Here is a 21,796-nt window from a genome sequence, read left to right as displayed (position 1 = left end):
ATGTATTAAATTTCTACAAAATTTATTTTTAATTTGTACATTGTACCATGCCATTATATATTAACCATCATTGATATAATCGAAGCCTCATGTAATAATCATGATATTACATTTCAGAGTACAGATCAATGTTTGTTAATGAAATTCCTAAGTCTACTGGGAATTTGCAAGATGGGCAACCAGATCTACTTCTCCTAATAAAATTGGGCCAAAGGAAAAATTTAGTTTTGCATGAATTACTTGCTGCAAATTTCAGTTAGGGCCAGCGTTCAGAGTTCTCAATTATAAGGAGAACTCACAAAATAGAAAACAGATTAATTGAAAAGGCAAAGGTGAAAAAGAGAGCCTTCGGATAATCAACTCATGTCTCCTCAAATGCAAAGTTCCCTTTTTTTCTTTCGTTATTACGGGAGAATATAGCAATTTAGTCATAATACAGAGATTGATCGAAAAAGCAAATTATGCTGCAAAATTTAGAGCCGAGAAGAAGTAACTGAGTAGGCGGTAAAAAAAGGAAAAGAGGAGAGGAGAAAAAAAAAAGGAAAAGAGTGTGACTAAATCATTTAATTTAAGGCACTAATGATGGATTGTATATAACTTGTAAGCAAGCTTCAGTTAGGGCGGGCAATATGCAAATCTAGGATAATTTTGGTAAATGAATTTCAAATATTGTATAGGAACAAAAAAATCCCAAAACGTAAACCCTAGCGTGCTCTAATCTGCCGCTCACTTGGTCCACATATAAAGATGTCAAAAGTTTCCAAAAGAGCGGATGCTATTTTAAGCTAACGAAGATGTAAGTTCTTGGCACTTTATAGATCCTTTTCGCCAGAGAGATTATGATACAATCTTACCTGAACAGGATTTGTTCTATAGGCTCGTACCACCTTATCCTTGAGTTCTAATCTAACTAATATAACCAGAAATTGAGTGCAATGAATATCAAACTCGAATTTCATAAGAAAGTGTAAAATGCCGCTGAACTATAGTGATTTTTGAAAAAGAAAATTAAAAAAAAAAGGACTTCCCAATAATTTTTTAGCTTCCCTTTCGCTTCTCACCAAAATAGGACATCTTGAACTATTTCCTTCTAATATGTAGGAGTGATGTGTTCCCAACGATATATACTACTATTATCTTACTGGATTACCAAGATTAGTTGTTAGTCTAATAATGACAAGATATGTTGCTTAAGTTGTGTTAGTAGATGAGGAAAAATGTTAAAAGCTAGTAGAAAAAAAAAGGGCAACTAATGAGTCATTGAACACACTCTAAATTGCTCCCAAGTTCTACCAACCAAACGCCACCATCTCTCTCTCTCTCTCTATATATATATATATATGTATAAAGCTAGGCATGGAAAAGGTGATGTAGCACTTCTCTATGCCCAGCAATTGTATTTTTCTTTTTTCTCCTTTTTTTTTTTTGAATTTTTCCTCCATTCCTCTAGTTCACTCTATTTTAATTTGTTAATATTTACCTTCTCCTTAAAGTCTTCCTTTTAGTAACTGCTGAGAAATCATTGAAAGAGGTACCTAAGCGTTTCTGATAAAGTGAAACGGATTCGTGATACTAAAAATGCATCTATATCTATATATAAATATAAAGTAGGGACATAAGTCTGCCTGCGTGTCACCTTTCATTACCCAAGAATCTCAATTATCTCCATTCTCCTTTTTTCCGGATTTTTCCTTTTAAGTGCTCTATCAAAATTCTAAAGTTACCTTTTATAATAACAATCCTAATAATTGTGGCTCTTCACACGTCGCTTCACTTCCTCTTCCGTTACAGCACCTCCTTCGACCGTTTCTTCCTCTTCTTTCGTCAGTTAAATATCCATCTCTCCCTTCGTTCTCTCCGTCGGATAACGTAAATCTCCTCTAGATTTCAATTGCTTGATTCTTCTTCTATTTTTATGTATTTATGCAGATATTTAAATTAATTACATATGTTGTAAATTTTGAGCAAATTGATTCCAGACTTTTTGTATTTTCCTAGAGTTTATTTGTATTGTATTGATTAGCTTTACTTTCTTTGTTAGTGTTTATAGGTTGGTTTCAAATAATGGTGCTCTGGAAGAACCAAACTTAATTCTTTTTATAACCTATAATGAGATATGCTCAAGTGAGAATAAACAGGCTTTTGAAGGTGCCGGGAGTTTCAAGTGATGAAGGCAAAAAATTGATGAATTACATTCTTAGTTTAATCTCTTTTGCTGGTATTGTGACTATTGTTTCGAATTTATTTTGAACAGGAAAGATCTCTTCGGATAAAGTATGGTGAAGTTAAAGAAAACTGGAATTGCCAATTCGAGAACAACTGTTACACATGCACTATTTCACCGAATTTTTTTCTTTTTATTGTTGTGATGTTGTGCTTTTACTCACTGTGCCACTAAGTTTTTTTCAAGAAAATTTTTCGTATTTCTTGTGATGTGTGTTTAAATTTCTTGATTGTTGCTTGAGTTTAGGATTATTTTTCAGCATCTGCAAGTACTACTCTCTTTCAAATCATATTCTAGCTAATGTGTTTGTAGTGAACCATCAGTCGATAATGTCTAAGGTGTATGTGCATCTTCATCACTATTTCTTAAGGTCATAATTTTTCTTCCATGACAACATATCTTAAAGCTATTAGATAACTACTGAAGCATATCAAATTGTGAACGTTGATCGGTACGGAGAATATGGCATTTTTGCAGGTTGAGAGTTATGGTTGTTGCTGAATTATATTAAAGCCAAACAAGCAACACTACTGAAATGTGAAAGAGAAGGAAATAATGGGTGGTAGAAGCAGAATTCCTCGAAGCTTTCATTAGTGCAATACCTATGTTTCAAATTCTTATTTTCTTAAGTTGTTATTTGCAATGTTTTTGTTTCTTAAATAGGAGTAGTATAATATTATAAGTACTCTAATTTTCAATACTTCTTCTATTTAGTATAAAGTGTATGAGTAAGAGTATTTCTTCAAAAGTTCAGTTTTGAAGGGTTCAAACGATGTTATTTCCTTCAAAAGATACTTGTATTAGTTTCCTGCTGCAAAAGGCCATGTTCAATGTAAACCTTCAGATAGTAAGATTGAAAGTCGGTTCATTTGGACGAAGCTAAAGGTTCATATTTCAATTTTTGGCTTTTATTTTCAAGTGCTTAAAGGTGAGTTTTAACTTATATGCACTATCATTAAAAGTTTAAAGGACTATATTTCAGGATCAATTGTAGCTTACCGCTTATAATGAGTTACTTACCTGTTATAATAATTTATGGTAGATCACAGAGAGATGATTGATTAATGTAAATTGATTCTTTATAAGAAATAGTAGACTTTTTTTGAAAAGTTTCTTATTAACCGCGGGTTAATTGACTAGTTATGGATAAAAGCCTATTTTAGATTAGAATCCCGTCCTCTGTTACGAGTTATGTTCCCCTCCTGACGTCCACAACCTCCAGCAAAATAAAAGCCTCATGAACATGTACAAGTAAAAATATATGTACTCCCTCCGTTTCAATTTATGTGAACATGTTTGATTGGACACGGAGTTTAAGAAAAAATGAAGACTTTTAGAATTTGTGGTCCTAAACAAGTCAAAAGGGGGTCCAGAGTATTTGTGTCGCTGTAAAAGCTGCTCATTAAGGATGAAATTGGAAGTTTAAGTTAAATTGTTTCCAAATTTAGAAAAGGGTCATTCTTTTTTAAACAGACCAAATAGAAAATAGGTTCGCATAAACTGGAACGGAGGGAGTATTGTTTAAAGTTAGTCTTGCGGCTCAATTACAGTGATCACAGCGAATCAAAAGCCACTACTTAGCGATTAGCGAAACTCTGAGGTCAGAACAGAGCATATATATTGGCCAAAACTTAAAGCACATTAGTAGACAAAGGAATTGCACAAAGAAGCCTAGATATAAGCCTCAAATTCCTTCTAATAATATAGAATTAATGTGTTTAATTTATCTATAGATACAGTTATGGAGGAAAGCATATCATTTTGGATTTGATAAATGGGTGTTACAAGAATGTGATTGTAAGTGCTTTCATTTATAATACATACGCACTGCATAGTTTCTCTTTTACAAGCCATTATGTGTTTTTATATCTCTTAACATACTGCTCCAGCCTATGCTATCAAGAATTTGGTGCAGCACTTTATTGAAGCCATAGCACACATCATTGCACCAAAACATGACTACATATTGATTATAGAGAGAAGTGTCTATTTGACGTCTGCAATCAATGTGTAAGTCAACATTTAGTAAAGATTTAGATACTTGACATTGAAAGCTTCTTCCCCCCTAAAATTTTACAATGTTGACTTTGTTCCTCATTCTTTGGTTGAAATGATTATCTTAATTTTGATTTATTCGTAAGAGCAATCCATTTGCAAAGCTACATAGGCCGCAATGTCTAGTTTTATGTAAAGAAAGTTACACACTTATGTTATTGACTTTCCGACTCGATTGGTAACAATTGTATAATAGAAGCCATTCACCTCAAGCAGCTGCAGCAGAATGCATTTGTGCGGAGAAGCTGCCCTGCCACATTGACTTAAAATTCAAATAATCAGCACACTTTCTACAACAAGCAAGCTCAACCAAGACTGATACATGAAAAACCTCTAGACCTTGTTCCCCTTCCTTTACCACCGTACATAGTAGGTGATCATTTTATATGGTTACATTCTAGTAAGTAAAGCCAGTTTGTTTCAAATGTTACAAAGTTTGGAATTCAATGACCAAAATAAATATAGTCGATATTCACGGACATGTCTGAAGCACCAGCAAAGAATAACGCGATAAGTTCTATAAATCAAATAAGCAATCAATTCCATTAAGGAGGGGGGAGGACAAAACATAGCTTGATGGTTAGCATTATTCCAAATCGAAAAAAGAGATGTTTATAACTTAAGAAATTCACAGATATTGGCCTCCTGATCACGATTGGAAAAGTTGCTATATTAGATGGAACTCGAGACAACTTCAAAGTATAGGGAGATGAAACACTAGAAAATTGCACCATTAGGTAATGAGAGTACAGACACAACCATAGACATAAAGATCAGTGATTCACAAGAAGAAACGCAAAGGTTCAGCCCTCCAGTTGTCCTGCTGGTGAAACCAATGGGTCAAGGATATTTCTCCATGCTTTGTAATCCAGTGGTGAGCCAGCATCAGGCAGTGGAAACCCATTCACAAAGAAAAATGGTGTCCCGTATACGCCTTTCACACAACCATACTGTAAAAAATATACATACACAATGTTAAGGTTTTGCATAGGTGAAACTTGAAACATAACAATATAGGCTCTGGCATATATAGGTGATAATTGAACCTAATTAATGTACCTTGAAGGAAATTCTTGTTGCTTGATCAGTTTTCGGGTCAGTAAATCCAGCTTTTATAGCAGCATAATTCGAATTCCCGACTGCATTGGACGTAAACTTTGTGATTTTATCTACCACAGATGCTTTGGACATGTTGAAAGTTGCTTTGCCATAAAACTTTTCCTGTTTAACCAGAGATGAGTTATCCAAGGCTAAATATATGTTTAATACCATAATTAGCAACAGATCCTATTAACACCAGTGTCATGGATTCCTCCATAAGAGAATAAAGCAGCCCATGATAGAGACAAGGGTAGAAAGAGAAAATATATGCTCAAGCCTCAAGCAGTAGAATTTAAATGTTCAGACTGAAAGTGGCACAAGGCACTAAAAAAGCAGAGTTGCATATTCTTCTCATATAAAACAATAACATGTATAATATTACTGCAGCTGAAGATTTATAATTTCTGCCTCAGGAAGTCTTCTTACCTGTTGACCAAAGAAAGACTCCAGTAATCTGTATGTGGCAGAAGTATTCAACTCATTGATAATGTGCAACGCTCGCGAGCTAATAAATGCATTGTCATGGTATCTGCATATAAGGACAACCAAATAAATCAACCTCATGTCAATTATAGTTTTTTCCGAAGGCTGAAATGGAAAACCATTGTCCTACATACTCCAACAATCTGACTTTCAAACGTTATACAGTGGTCACACAATTGCAATAGGGAAAAACATATTCTCTAAAAGATGGTCATGATTTTACCCCCTTTATTTTCAATAACATTACACCTAGGAATTAATAACGAACTAGGACAAAATGACCTCCTAGCGTTAGCCGCAATTCTCCCCTTAGCCTGATAGATCGGTTAAAATTAAACTGCTCGACAAAAATGGGATTTCGACCTCAACTTATTTTGGGATACAAGTTTTCCTTTTCGCGTGTAGCATATATGGCTCAATAGAAATAGAGATTACTTTCGTAACAAGAAAAACCTTATACAAGCCTTAAATAGAGCCTCATAGTACATCATGGTCAGTGGTCACTTGTAAGTATGGCCGGATTAAGCATTCATTGGTAACCTATAACAAATAATAACCTAGTTTAACTGGTTAAATTAAACTCATGGCGTAAAGATTCTTTACATTATCAGTATATAAAACTTACGGTAAAGGAAAAGGATGGACAACGAGAGAGACGTGAGAACCATAGTGATTGAGAGCTAGCTTGAGAGGGGGCCATGAATCTCTACTGTCAGGGCACACTGGATCAAAGAAAGCCTCTATCAATATTGAATCTGTTTTGGTTACTCTGTTCACGTACCAGAATCCATCTTGCTTGGACGGAAGTGAAACCTGAGCACTCACTGAACTTAATAATATTAAAACAGAATTAAGCAGAACAATATAGTTTAGAATATAGTAATACTGGCTTTTCCAGAGCTCCATTTCTTGCAATATGTTCTCTCTGGTTTCAGATTTTGGTTTTTTAATAATATATGGTGAAGCCGAAGGGATATGACTAGGAAATTAGTCACAGCTGATGTTGATGCAAAATGTTGAGTTTATAGTACTGTTCAACATCCGTATATAAGATAGTCTAAAAGAGTTTACAAATCTATTGTTTTAAGACTTAAATTCGACGCTAAAACTTTTCACATGGTATATATCATTATTAATCAACTTTTGGTATGGAATAACAAGTACTGGCCCATAATCGAATATAGAAGGGTATCTATGAAATTTTTGAAGGTTTGTTCTGTCACGCACAAGAACCCATCTCTTTTGAATGGAACCAAAATGTGAGTCGTGACCAAAAAAAGGAAAAAGATATAGTTCTAACTTTATAGACTGATTGTGTTAAATATGTCACTTAATTACAAGTAATTATTGTTCATAATAAGTGAAATTAATTACATGTAAAGTGGGTTTTTGAAAAGCTCCATTTCTTAACCGGGATCAGGAGGAGTAGAAACTTATCGCTATCTAGGAGCGGTTAATAAAAAGCCAAAAAAACATGAGCATTTTCACATGTTAAAGGGGACTAGTCTAAGGTATCCTATATTCATGAGTACATAACTTTTAAATATTTCAAATTCATATTAACTAATGTTTATGAGTTATTAAAAAAAATTACAGGAAAAAAAATGTAAGATTCTAAAAACGATAAATACTAATCCTATTTAGCATGCTTAAAAGGAGAAATTATGTGCTACATAAATGCTCGTATGCTTTATTAATATTTCTCGTTTTGTCCCCACTTACCAAAGTTAATTAATTGCCCTTTTAATTTTTAGATTAATTAGCATATGCTTGATACAAATAAGTGGAAAGATTAAGCTCGCACTAATATATCTCTTTATCTCCTCTTAAATTAGATTATTTGAACACGAAGTATACTTATCAAGTTTTGTTTCAAAAGTTATCTGTCAGCTTAAAAATTAAATTTACTTATATGATGAAGTTGAAAAAGAATTAAATTGAATATTTTCTCTAATCAGTTAATTAAGAGCTCAATTATTTATTCATTTTAATATCAAAATTTTGTTGCCTTTGTTAGCTTTCAAATTATGGTCAAGCTATTCTATTGTAATTTTGACTGTTTCCTTCCTTTACATTATATGCAAATCTTAGGAAATTAGTTTGTAACATTTATATTTTTTATATTACAAAATCCTAGTAATATATAATATATCTTAATTAATTTTGATGTCCTAATTCCATTACATTATATGCAAATCTTAGGAAATATACTACGTAATATTTATATTTTTGATATTACAATATCATAGTAATATATAAGGTAAATTTAATTAATTTTGATGTCCTAAATAATAGGATTTCATGTATAGTCGTTCAAAAAAGGAAACTTTGGTAAGTAAAGTTTTAGTTGACTTCAAAATACTAAATATTAGTGTTTAACCAAAGAGTGAAATTTCAGTCAAAACTCTAATTTAGAAGAGCTCGGGTTACTGGTAATCAAAAATGAGTAAAAGGAAATAATTTTTGCTAACAATCAGATAAGCATAAGAAAACAAAGTAATCCAGTGTATTTAGATGATCTTTCGTGTCCTTACAAATGATCCATTCTCTCCCTTTTTATAGCTATCTTAAAGATATACGTTTTGCCTTTGTTATAATTAGGCCATTATAGACAATTAAAGACATTAAATGCTACGTTACATAATCATTATAATTTAATACAGATTCTCTAACGTTTTTAGTATTTACTGCTTATTAAATACTGTATTTGTACTCTCTTATGCTGTCAGATTTATTCTCCTTGATTTTTTAGTATAAATAGGTATGAGCGTTGAGTCTTTTGAATAGCTGCTCGTGCCTCTATTTGTACCTTCTGCTCGTATCAATTGCAACTCGTGCATCTTTGTCAATCATCACTATTTGACCAACCTTCGTGTTATGACACGTTATCTTCCAATCACCTCAATATGTAAACTCGATTTTTCCAATACAGATAGTCCCCCCACTTACCATTTATTCATCAATTGAATATTTGGGAAGTAGATTTTATTAAAGCGGGAATGTTGCCGCTATTAATGCTACGGTAAAATCGATGCTTCAATTGTCACTTCCATTTAATGCTTATCACACGTGGCACCTTTTTATTGGCTTTGCAACTTTGTCTGCAACTTTGCAACACTTTTTAGGGCTTTTTTATAGCTTCACTAATCACGAGGCGACAATTCTCATTATGATTTTTCCATCATTGCACATTTTCCTTTGACGGCTGCTTCCTAGTATAAACATAGTTTTCGTCTTTATACTTATCACATAAAGTTCTCTGAATATTCAATTCTTGAATTTTTATTTGCTTCTTCCTCGTACTATCATGTCTTCACCAACTCTAACCCTAGAAGAGTCCACATAGTTGATAACTTCCCTCTTGCCCCTAGCAGGAGTAGAAGAGGAGGTAGACTTCGTAATTTAGGGTCTTCTTCTGTACGTGGTTCTTCTCTTCCTTCATCTAGTTCCAGTCCTTCCTTTAGAACCAGAGGTTCTTTCTCACAAAGATCTTCTTCCAGGGGTAAGGAACCCGCTGAACCTGTTCGTGAACCTATAGTAGAAGAAATAGTTCCCGCGGAACTATTTTTTTACAATGATAGGGAGTCCCTTAGGAATCAAGTATCCTCTTTAGATCGTGCTGATATCTATCCAACTCACATCACAGAGGGTCTGATTTCTTTAGTTCGTAAAGACTGTTACTGGAGTCATGACTTCCCTATCATAATACTCAACGCGAATCAAAGAATCACCTCTTATTTAATTGAATTTTCCTTTGTTTATACATACCCTTTCACATTAGGATTCAAACTGCTATTGATCCTGTTATTCTCGAATTCTGTCATTTTTTCGATGTTTGCTTAGGTCAAATTGGCCCTATAGTGTGGAGGGTTGTTGCCTATTTGAGGCATTTGACAAACATGGCCGGTGTGCCTTTCACTTTTGCTCATTTAATCCACCTTTACTCTCCCAAACTTTTCCGCCAAGGCATTTTTACTTTAGTAGCTAGGAGCAAAAGGGTTCTGGTTAGTCCAGAAGATGATAGAGACCGTGGCTGGTACGCCAGGTTTGTTGCTGCCCCAACCGTTGGTTTAATGGGTGATGAAAATGTCCCCTTCCCCGATGTGAGGAAGTGATTTTTTCCCTATATGAATTACTCCCACAAGTTCAAAACAAAATAATTTTTCCCATTGTTTGCAATTTTGTGGATTTTTGTGGCATTTTCTGTCAATTGTTGGCATTTGTCTGTGCATGTTTATTTTATTTAATTAATGAAAAATACAAAAAATATGTTGCATATGCATTTAGGATTTAACTTTGCATTTTTAAGAATTAATTAGTAATTTTATAAAAAAGGAAAATCACAAAAATAGTTTAATTTGCACTCTTTAATTTTAACTTTGATTTTGAGTAGTCCTCTTCTAATTTGTTTTTAATTAATTGTGATAATTTTTATTTAGGTTTAATTAGTGTTTTTCAGGTTCTAGGATTTAATTTAGATTTTAATTTAATTTTATAAAAAGAATAAAAAGAATTAATTTGAAAGAAAAAAGGAATAGACGAGGTCAGATGCTGGGCCAAAATTCGAATTCACCCAAGCCCAAATTAGTTTTCCCCTTTAAAACCGGCTGACCCAAGCCCAAATTGTTCCCCACCCGGTCCAAATCAGCTAGTCTCTCAGACCATCCAAATGACGTAGTATAAGGCCAATACTACGTCATTTTGAGTTTCTTGAGGACAAATCAATCTGAGCCTTTCATTCATCTTCATCGGACGGCCAGCAAAGCCTCACCATAATCACATAAGAATGTCCGAGATACCTTAGAGACCATTCAGTTCACAACGCCTCTGCACTTCGTCTCCTCCATCTCATAAACCTAATCCGCCATTGTCACCGGCGGTCAAGCTCCAAATCACACCAAATTCTCACCGTCCACTCCCCATACTCCCTAAAACATTAAGTCGTCGTCAATCGCCCCAAAATCCCCATATCTTCACCTCAACTTTGAACCCGAAAATCAGAAGAAAAGTTCTGATTCCTACGCTCTCAAGACTTGATTTGACTCAGGACTTCAGTTAAAAGATTGTGCTTGCTCGGAATAATCGGATAACGATATTTTTGGTACAGACCAAGGATGCCTGGCCAAGCTCGTCGCCTTCGTTGATTTGTTCCGGCTAAGACCAGTATCATTCCTTTCTCTATTCCATTCTTCGCATCTGTTTCTTGTTTTCTTTTTCTTTGATTTTTGTATTTTTGTGTGTTTGAATCAATTTCAGTTTGATTAAAATCAGTAGTTCTAGTTGTTCATTTGCGTGATTGGGATTAATATCTATTTAAGTTTGTTTTGTTTGAGTTTGTTTTGGCCGAAATTATGTAAGTTCAGTCGTTAATTTTATTAAAGGGCTTGATGAATCAACTTTCCTTTTTAAGTTGTAGGTTTGGGTTGTTAGTATACAGATTCATGTATTAGGATGGGTTTTGGGTTAATTCGACCCTGGGGCAACTTTGACCCATATCGGTGTTTGGTTTTTGAAGGTAATTAACAGTTGTTTAGGGGGTAGTTCAGGGAGTCTGGGTGAAAGAATCTTTTGTAACTGAATAGGAAGTTTCCTAGAAGGTGGGGGTAGGGACTCAAAGGAACTTCTGAATTTAACCTAAGGAATTCTAAGCAAAAATCAAAATTCCAAAAGGGTCAAAATGAAAAATCTGATTTCTCTAGGCTCCCCTAGTGCCTTGCCTATAAAGGTATCCATTTATTCAAGCTCAAGTCAGACTTTAAGAGATAGAAAATGGAGAAAAACCAAAAATGGTTGAAAACTTCATAAAATTACTGTTCTATTCAGTTTCTTCTGTGATTTTTGAGGTTTTCAATTACTGAAACAATTTCTGATTCTCTTTGAGGTTGAAATGGATTGATCTTAGGTATTGAAAGAGCTGGTTTAAGTTTGTTGATTGGTTTACTGTTCTATTGAGTTTTTTGAGTGGATTTCACTGTTTCATTGCTGAGTGGTTGAATCTGGGCTGACTGCTATTGCTTGTTGCTGAACTTCTCACTTTTTGTTATTTTTGCTTTCCAGGTATATCTGTGGCCCATGTTGACTGTGTAATTCGAGTAAAACTTGATGGAATACAAGCTGTGTTCAATTTAGTGTTGTGATGTATTTGAGTATGTTCAGTCGGTAAAAGTTGATTTTGAATGGTCGTCCTCTATGCTTATATGCTTTAACTGTTATTTTGGTGTTGAGTTTTCATTTGAGACAAGATTTCGTCATTTTCAAATGAATGATTGTGTTCAGCTTTGGGATTGCTAAATGAGAATGAATTTGTGATGTCTATTCGCATGAGTTTCTTTGGATTCTTCTGCTATCGGAAGAGCAATCACACGTCCTTAGGAAGTCAAAATGGTTGATCGAATTTCAAACAGGGTTATGAGTCCAACTAACCCGCTCTTGTGAAATCTCCCTAGTTCTATGAAACCTTCCCCATTCGCTAGAGGCTTTTAAACTAGTATCGCCCTATTAGCTAGAGTAACTGTTTTAAGAGCTTTGTTGATCAATGACTTCCTAATTCTCTTGGTTAAGGACTAGCTGCTTCAAAATGAGTTCCTGGTATGTTCTTGCCAGCCATGAAATATTCTGATGTTCAAACTAGTCTGCCCATGCTAAATGCTTAGTTTCAGCATGTTTGACTTGAATTAGTTAGTCGTAAGACTGCTAACGGGTCATGAATCACTAAAGTGCCCTGTTCACTGATTTCACAACTATTTTGCATGTGCTGCTGGTACGAAATTGCCAAAGTTATCCCTGATAATGTGTGCTCTTTGTGGCTTATCATACTTGAATGGATGATTGGATTTTGATTGATTTTATGTTTGGTTCTTGAGTTTGATGACCGGCGCTTCATTTGTATACTTTTGAAAAGGTCTTGTTTGTGTTTTTCTGCAATTGGACGTGAAACTAGTGATTGGCGAGCTTGATACTACCTGTTAGCTTGTGTATTAATTGAACTTGATGATTTTAGGTTCTTCAAGCATGGCATATGCATTGATAAGTTCAGTAGTCATTTTTCCTTTAGCGTAAGTTAACTACCATTTTGGTGAATTTGAGTATATTGTTACATGTTTCAAAGTTTCAATGTTTGTCCTTTGTTTGAATATTCACTGTCAGGTTTCAATGCTCGTCCTTTGGTTCATCTTGACTTTATTAGTTCGAATTCATTATCTTAATCTCCTAGTGTTACTTGGCAAGCTTGTGTTCATTCAGGATAGTTGGTCTATCACGTTTGAATTGGAAAGACCACTCGTTTGTGTAGAGCTTTTAAGTTTGGTTACAACTATTTTTCTCACAATTTTAAAGAGTGCGTCTTTCAATTCATATGCTGAAGGTGTCAATTTACAGTGAAGAGCTCATGTCCTCGTGTCTGACTTACTTTGCAATCACCAAATAGGCAAAATTTGTTGTTTTAACTGAACGGATGCATGTCATCTGTCATTTTTCATGGGTTTTGGTATTGCTTTTGATGAGTGTTTGTTTGGTAATGTGTTATATGAGCTACTGCCAAGGATGTTAAGGTTGAGAATGAGATTCGAACTCAAAAATGGGCTAACTGGTTTAGGGATTAATTTTGATAGTGAAAGGGAAATTTTGGCCATAAGAGAATCAGCTTTGTTCGGCCCAGTTCATTAGAGGTCCTAGCTTTGCCCATTTTCATTACATACATAAGCTTTTCCATTTTCTTTATAACAATGTTACCGGTACATATAGAATAATTCGATGTGCGCCGTGCTAAATAAAATGGCAAATTGCATGGCCCTCATGTAATTAATCTTGTTTTTTAATCCTTAGAAATCGAGGCGTGCCATTTAGCAAATTTTCCCTGGCCCTCGCAAAATTAAAATGCGTAATCGCTTTAGGCGCGTTATTTTAATAATTAACTTCCTAAACTCGGGTGTGCATTTCATGTGACCCAAATCTAAATCTTAACAACGTTAAATAAGATTTGTGCATACGGCTCTACAAGAAAATTGACCTCCCCTCCTTTCTATTGAAGAAAGAGAAAAATAGAATCTATCAGACTCAGATGGGTAAATGATCAAATTGCCATCCTTCCTTTCGGAGGAGTTAAAAAATACTATGATGGCTCCGTTGCTTTATATGTTTATTTTTTCTTTTATGTGTCTCGGACTACGGGTACATTTCATGTGGCGTGGTCCAAAGACGTATTTTAGATGATGTTGAAATCTTCCTTCAAATATTTAAAAGCGGTTTAAAGCTAAAATGCACATAGGTTTAAAAGTATTTTAAAATCGGATAAATAGGCCAATAATAACAGTTGGGCGACCGTGCTAGAACCACAGAACTCATGAATGCCTAACACATTCTCTTGGGTTAACAGAATTCCTTACCCAGGTTTCTGTGTTCGCGGACTGTAATACAGAGTCAATCTTTCCTCTATTCAGGATTTTGAACCGGTGACTTGGGACACCATAAATTTCCCAAGTGGCGACTCTGAATCTTTTAATAAAAAATGATCCCATTTCGATTGTCACTTTAAGTTAGAAAAAACTCTCTTATACCCTTTCGGGGTAGGTAAAAAGGAGGTGTGACAGCTCTGGCGACTCTGCTGGGGAACAAACCCAGAATATCTGGTTCAGGGTTCAGAATTCGAGCTTAGATAAATTGTTATATTTGGTTTTATTAATTATCTGATTCTGTTACATGTTTGGGCCTAATGTGATACATGTTGCTTTTACCGCTTTGATATTCTGTGAACTGTATATAAACTGCTACGAAACCCTTCTTCTCTTTAAGTCTTCTAAATCATGGAGGAGTGTGCACTTCGTGTGACTTCTCTTCTGTTAGAGTCATATCCTAAATTTTAGAATGAGGTTCGGACAAGTTGCAAAGCCGGTGAAGCTTCTGTATTCCCGGTACGCTGCCCCCCTCGGCTCGAGTTGTCCGCTCGGGTAAGCCAGGTCTAGAACAATAAACCCAGGTTTTAAACCTAGTATAACAAGACCTCATGCCGAATCCCTAGTAGGAACGTTTGCTTGCATCACGTGCATTTGACTTTGGAGACTCAACACAGGGGTTGGGTCTGTCTAGGACAGGTGCACCCAAATTGAAAAGACCATCCTGATGCATCTTACTTGCTACTTGTGCATTTATTTGATTTGGATTTGCATGCTGACCGGATTTTGAATAATGAGAGAAAGTTGAAAAAAAGAGAATAACAATGTGAGGGTTAAGTGAGTTAAATCACCTATCTTGGAAAAACCAATATCCAAATGGTACTGAAACTCTGCCGAATTTTTGAGAAAAATGAAAAAAAGGTTTTGTTTTGAAAAAGAGTTGGTTTTATTTTATTTGCCCGAACTACGTCAGTTTGATTCTCATCGGATGTGAGATACGTAGTCAACCCCCATCGGGTCCAACTTCCTTTTTGCAAAAATAGCCTAAAAAGAACAAAAATTTTAATTTTATTGCAAATAAGTAAGGTGATGTCATTCTTGTCTAAAATAGCCGAATGTCCCCAAAAGGGCGCCGGAAGGTCGTTTTTGAAATAATAACCACCTTTGGTCATTTTCAAGGTTTTTGCCGGTTAGCAAACACAACCTTAAAATCTTCGTTTTCGGAGTGCTAAAAGGCCGTATTGGCAAAGCTGGACATTTTTGTGAAAATTTTGAAAAAATGGTCATTTTTCTTGAGTCAAAATGAGTCATAGTTTTTTTTAATTAAAATCACCTTAATAAATGTGCAAGATGAGCACAATCAAAATGAACATTTCTTAGTCCGTGAAGAGATCCCGTTGGAGCTACATATGTGGTGACATGATTTGGGGGACAATAGCAGAAAAGTTGTGACAAAAGCGCTGGGTGGTCTTGTCGGGCTCTTGAAGGTTAAGCCAAGAAAGGACATAATTGAGGCCTTGATACCATTTTGGGACCCAACACATAATGTATTCCACTTTGCTGATTTCGAGCTAACTCCTACACTGGAAGAGATAGGAGGCTACGCCGGTTTCGATGGGAATCTTAGAAATCAATACCCGGTGGCACCTAGGGCAGTAACCCCTCATAAATTTTTGGACCTGTTAAGCATCAGTCGGGACATCCGAGATGGAAACTTGGCCAAAGGATTTTGTACCTTCTACTTTTTGTACTGACGTTACGGGAATCCCCGTGGCTTTGAGACGCCAGATACCGGTCTTACTCACACGGGAAACCAAGACAAGTGGGAAACTCGGAGAGGATTAGCTTTTATAATGGTGTTCCTGGGTACTTTTATTTGCCCCAGAAAAGACAGGAACATAGAGTTGGGACTCAAGGGGATAGCTGACTTTATGATGAAAAAGGCAAATAGGACCATAGTGCCGATGATTTTGGTAGAAATTTACCGAGCTCTGCCCCTTTGTTGAGAAGGGGAAAAGTTCTTTGAAGGGTGCAATATGCTGTTACAATTATGGATGGAGGAACACCTTTGCCACCGTCTTGGATACTTGAATTGTGGAATGACTGGCCTCGAGTGCATTGAAAAACATGAAAAGCGGGTAGAGGGTTATGAGTTCCCGGATGGTACGGAAGCATGGAATGCTCATTTGAGATATTTGACTGCAAATAAGATCGAATGGACATTCGAGTGGCTCTCGGTCAGTGAGGTAGTTTATATGTCGGTTGAGGTATGCTTTCTGTTGTTAATGGGTCTTCCGAGTATCCAGCCTTATGCTCTACACCGAGATCTATGTCAGTTAGGCCGATACCAGACCATCCCACACGATGAGGATTTTAGTCGGCAGGTTATTGAGTTGGAACCAAAAGCCGCTTTTCCAGAAGAAAGAGTGCGTCAGATTTGGCATCAGTGTAGATTCTTAGAGCCTAGAACTCAAGTACGAGATCTATCCAGAGGCGAGGTGGAGTCTGGTTACACTGCATGTAAAAGATCCCGAGTTCATCAGCCCGAAAGGCCCGCAAAAAAACCCCATGTCCAACAATTTATCGATGGATCACATGTGCAATGGGACTGGTTGACCAAAGAAAATGAGTACCGAGCCACCATAGGTAGGCTAGAAAAGTAAGTTATGGACCTTCAGTTTGAGAATGGGTTGCAAGCCGCCGCAAATGAAGGCGAGAAGAAGAAACTAACTTAGGAAAATGAAGCCCTCAAAGCTCAAACCCGGAAGATGAAAATAGCTGCTAGAAACCTGGAAAGAAGCCGAGCGGATGAAAGGCTTATAAGAAGTCTGAAAAAGAAAGCCCTTGAGTATCAAGATGACCTAGAAAAGTCTGAGGCTAGTCTAGCGAAAGTCCAGGCTCAATTGGCGGAAAACGCAAAAGGTCGAACACAGTTTGTGAAACAAATGAAAAGAAAGTATGAAAGGACAATCACTTGCCTGAAAAGAAAAATAGTTACTCTCGAGAATGAGGCAGCCAAGCAGGCCAAGGACTTTAAAGCTGATAGGGAACACTATTATGATTTGATGGCTCGGATGGAGGAAGAAATGCAACAGTTACAAAATCAACATTTCCATGATACTCAGGTGTTAAAGCCCAGAATCAACAGGTTGGGTGTTTGCTTCAAGAAAAGGGTAGAATCCGAGAGCAGGTCAGAGCCATTGCCGACTACATTATTGCAAAATGCCAAGCATGCGAGGATATGACTCGCACCACTTTTTTCGCGGCAGTGATGACGTTTGTCCGACAGATAATGAGTGATTTGGAGAGGCTTCAAAGGGATCTTGCACATAGGCCTGTGGCGAGACCGAATGATGTCCCGCGGGCCCCAGGAGCATTGGAGGCATTAATGTATTCATGATTTTCATAAGAATCTGTTAGTCCGTTTGCGAGTCTGTATTTTCTTTTATTAGAGTCTGTTAGTTGGTTTTCTAGTATGTTGTTTTCACATTTCTGTCAGAGTCTGTTGGTCCTATTTTGAGTCAGAGTCTGTTAATTTTATAATTTGGTAGAATGAGTGGTTGTAATCAAAACTGTTTTATTTTATGGAAAAATTTGAAAATCCCAAAATGTTTTGTTATTTATATTATGCATTATCTCCAGAACTACGCTCGGTCTGATTCATGCGGGTCATGATACGTAGGCAATCTCCATAGGATTCGACCATAACTAAAAGAAAGAAAAGAGTGATAAAAAAAAGGGAAGAATAAGAGAGAGAAGGAAAAGAAAAGAGAAAAAGTGAGAAGGAAACAATGGCAAAGCAAGAAAGAGTCATGAGAGAATAAAAACAAAAGAGAGGCCAAGCAAAGAAAGGCAAGAATGAAAAAGAAAAAAAAAGAGGGAGAAAAGAGAAGTTGCAAACGGAAATAAGGAAAAGCTAGGATGATGCAAGCAGCCGATCAAATGCATAATAGAAACGGTTAACTGCTTAGGTGCATTTACTCCTTAAATGTGCAGTTGCTTATCTGTTAAAGATCTCTAACAAGTTTGTTATTGATGAAATTATAGTTCAGGCAGGTGGTTAGTTTGATTGACATTATGGCAACTCACTCCTACAATACCCGGTCCAAAAACAAGCTGAACATGGCCAACCGGGAACTTGAGGCAAGTATTGTCGATCCGTCAAAAAAGGTGGAAGAATCGGAGGTTAATCTGAAAGATGAGTTGTATAAGTTGAAGCAGCAGATGGCTGAAATATACCAAGCATGGGAAAAAGGGCACCCACCGCCAGTTTACCCCGCCAACCCTGCTTTTATCCCGCCATTAGCTCAGACCTAGGAACCTCCCACTGTGAACTCACCTCCGGCCTTTCCCTTCTACCAACAATGATATGGCACCACTTCCAATACATCACAAGCTCCACCCTCAAACAAGTCTCGTACCCTCCTCCACCAGCCACTCCTATTTTTGTGGCACCCCTACCTGCTGCATTACACCGATCCTCCAGTGAGCCTCTGTTCCAGACTCATGACAACCAGTATTACCCCTCGGATCCCACTTTCAAGGTTCTCGAACCCTATTCCTACACTCCTCATTTTGACCTCCCTGCGGAAACCGAAAAACCATCTAAAAATCCCGAACAGGAGGAGATGTTCAGGAAAGTTAAAATCCTGGAACAGTCATTCAGAGACATGCGAGGGTTGGGAGGTCAAGTAAGTGTGGTCTACAAAGACCTATGTCTATTTCTAGACGTGCAATTGCCGGCAGGGTTTAAGATGCCCAAGTTTGATTTGTATGATGGGCACGGTTGTAAGCACGTGATTTTTTCCCTATATGAGAATTACTCCCAAAAATTCAAAATCAAATGATTTTCCTTAGTGTGCAATTTGGTGAGATTTTGTGATATTTTTGAATAATTATTTGTATTTGTCTGTGATTGCTTATTTGTTAAATGAATAAAATATACAAAAATATGTCGCATTTTGCATGTAGGATTTAATTCTACAATTGTTAGTAATTAAATTAGTTTTACAAAAATTAAAAATTACAAAAATAGGCATCTTTTGCATTTTTAGCATTTAATGTCCAAATATACAATTTTATGCTTAATTATTACTTAATTGTGCGTTAATTGTTATTGGGAGTTAATTTGCACTTTTATAACTTAATTTAGTTCTTAATAATAATTTAAGTATTTTTATAATTTAGTTTTAGAAAATAAAAGAAGAAAAAATAACAAAAATACAAAGAAAAATGGGATTGGGCCACTTCTTCAAATTTCAACCCCAGGCCCAAATAATTGCCCAATCTTCCCCATGATCCGGTTCACTTCAAACTGGGTCGACCCGGTCCGCCCCATTAACCCAAATGCCCAACACCCTTCTTCATTTTTTTTCAAAACACAAAACAAAAACAAAAAAATAAAAAACCAAAAAACCCTAAAACAAAGAAAACGATCCGTCCCCCCACCTTACCTTCTTCTCCTTCTCCTTCACCTCTGCAAGACCAGCTCCCATGGCTGCCTTTTTGCTGCTTCGTCTTCTCCATGGCGAGCTCAAGCTCGCCCATGGACTGCCCGCTGCCTCCGTCTTCTTCGAACCAGCAACGAGCCCTCCGTCGAACACCTTCATTGTTTCTTCTTCTTCGTCCAACATCCATGGACGCCTCCTTCACTGCCCCAGCTGCATCGTCGCACCCCACCAAAACTAACTGAAAATCAGTAGCGACAACCGCCTAGACCGCCGAAAGTCCATCCCTTCAACATCCATCGTTGCGCCTTCTTCTCCGGCAAGTCGACGCCACTGTGTCGTGCTGCTGCCCGCGTCCAGCTACGACGAGCAGCCATGGCTACTCCAAGCAGTGTTGCTGCTTCTGTTTCCTTCCAGGATCCAGCCGCTGACTTTGCTCGCTGCTGTCCATTGCTGCTTCTGCTTTATCACGTCCAAACAGTTGCTACGTCCATGGCGTTTGATGCCTTTTCCTCGACGATCTTTCCTCGTCCAGCTTCTGTCTTCATCTTCTTCGTTTGCTTCGGATCGTCTCCGTGGTTTGTTCGTCGTTGGTTGGTCGTTGTTCGTCGTTTCAATCCGGTTGGTAGATTTTTGAGTTTTATTTTGTCCGTATTTTGTTTTGATATTCTCGAATCTAAAATCGGCAAATGTTTGTTTTGTTCATGTCTATCGTTTGAATTAATTTTTTAGTTTGTTCATGTGTTTTGTTGATTTAATTTTTCAGATTTCAAATGAAAGTTTAATTAGTTGTTTTTCATGTTTGTATTATTGTTTAGATAAATATTTGTTAGTTTAATGTTTGTTAGATTCAAATTGAAATATAATTAATTATTTCTTCAATTTGTTTCATGTGTTATGTATTTTTCCAGAAATTATTAATGTTGTTTGAATCATTTAATCCGTCATGTTTGTTGTTTAAAAATAAATTTAGTTCATGTTCATCTTTGTTTGAAGTTCATGTTTAAATCCGGTGATTTAATGTGAGTTTATGTTTGTTTCTGATTTGTTGATTTAGTTTGAGTCATGTATTTTGTTGTTTGTATTGTTGTATCCTTGCTCATCCATTGATGGTCTAAATTAACCAGGATTGGTTCCCAATATGGTTGATTCATTCCATTAATTTTGAGTTGTGGTGTTCATCGTGTTCATGTGATTTGTTGTTGAAGATTGTTGAGAAATTGGTCATCTTGGCTATATTTTGGTTAAGTTATGATTAATTGATTGTTTAGAGCTGATGGGGGTAGTTTGGTAAATTGCATTGCATTCACGGGTAGAATGGTAATAGCAATAAGGTCGGAGGGGTAGTTTGGTAATTGAACATTATTATAATTGTTTATGTAGGCATGGGGGACAAAATATAATGGGGTGATTTTTGATATACTTGTTTAACATAATGGGGGACAAGACAAAATATAATGGGGAGGAATATTGCATTTGTTTATGTTAGGCATGGGGGACAAATTGTAATGGGTTGGGGTGGATGTATTTATTTAATGTAGGCATGGGAGACAAAGTTTAAAATAAAGAAAACATTAAGTAGTCGGGAAAAAACATGCCTTGGGGGAGTCTTGCTATATATATAGGGTCATTTTACACATTTTAGAGGACTTGAACATTAAGAGGGAAGGAGACCCGATTTGAACATTAAAAGAAAACAGATTTTTACACTTGAGAGCGGACAGACTTGAAACATTTTGAGAGTAAAAGAGAAATGCAATTTGAACTTTCACTCGAATAATTTCTGTTTGCTTTTCTCGAGTGTTATGCAAAAATCATTAAACTACTGCATCTTGTGTCATTTGCTCTTCTGCTTTGACTGTGATTGCACTTTGGTATTGTTGGGTTTTCAATCTGTTACTGGTTTATTCTACTGGTTGTTGCTGGTTTTGCGGTGTTGCTGAATCTGCTGTTGCTGTGGTATTATTGCTGCTGACTCCTACTTCATTTCTTCTTGTATTGCCATTTCCAGGTACACATTTGTACACTCTCGGTTTGAAGCGAAATGAAATAGTAATCAGGCTCCTGTTCCTGTTGAATTCCTTTTGTTTGGATTT

The 21,796-nt window shown here is 36.4% G+C and overlaps 1 protein-coding gene and 1 long non-coding RNA gene across 3 annotated transcripts; one reads left to right on the top strand and one right to left on the bottom strand.

Annotated features, from left to right (window-relative positions):
• Nucleotides 1-1,371: 1,371 nt before the first annotated feature.
• LOC107823146 (uncharacterized) lies at nt 1,372-2,884 on the top strand. 2 transcript variants are annotated; one of them, XR_001656566.2, is made up of 2 exons: nt 1,372-1,869; nt 2,702-2,884. It is a non-coding gene; the product is annotated as an uncharacterized LOC107823146 (long non-coding RNA). The 2 variants fall into 2 exon arrangements; XR_001656565.2 differs by having other exon boundaries at nt 2,042-2,884.
• A 1,953-nt stretch (nt 2,885-4,837) lies between these two features.
• Nucleotides 4,838-6,909, bottom strand: LOC107823148 (uncharacterized). Its single transcript, XM_016649743.2, has 4 exons — nt 6,489-6,909; nt 5,807-5,909; nt 5,339-5,500; nt 4,838-5,229 (listed from the first exon to the last, which is right to left on the bottom strand). Exons 1-4 carry the CDS (start codon nt 6,767-6,769, stop codon nt 5,083-5,085), a joined length of 693 nt encoding a protein of 230 aa, XP_016505229.1. The 5' UTR covers nt 6,770-6,909; the 3' UTR covers nt 4,838-5,082.
• Nucleotides 6,910-21,796: the final 14,887 nt, after the last annotated feature.

This window comes from Nicotiana tabacum, chromosome 20, assembly GCF_000715075.1.
Source record: "Nicotiana tabacum cultivar K326 chromosome 20, ASM71507v2, whole genome shotgun sequence".
NCBI lineage: Eukaryota > Viridiplantae > Streptophyta > Magnoliopsida > Solanales > Solanaceae > Nicotiana > Nicotiana tabacum.
Note: the sequence above shows the minus strand (reverse complement) of the source record. Positions and strands in the feature narration are given on the sequence as shown.

Coding starts and splice junctions, on each gene's coding strand:
- LOC107823148 (XM_016649743.2), bottom strand. CDS start 6,769: ATGGAGCTCTGGAAAAGCCAGTATTACTATATTCTAAACTATATTGTT. Junction 5,910..6,488: donor GTCCATCCTTTTCCTTTACC/GTAAGTTTTATA, acceptor CCTTATATGCAG/ATACCATGACAATGCATTTA. Junction 5,501..5,806: donor AGTCTTTCTTTGGTCAACAG/GTAAGAAGACTT, acceptor CTGGTTAAACAG/GAAAAGTTTTATGGCAAAGC.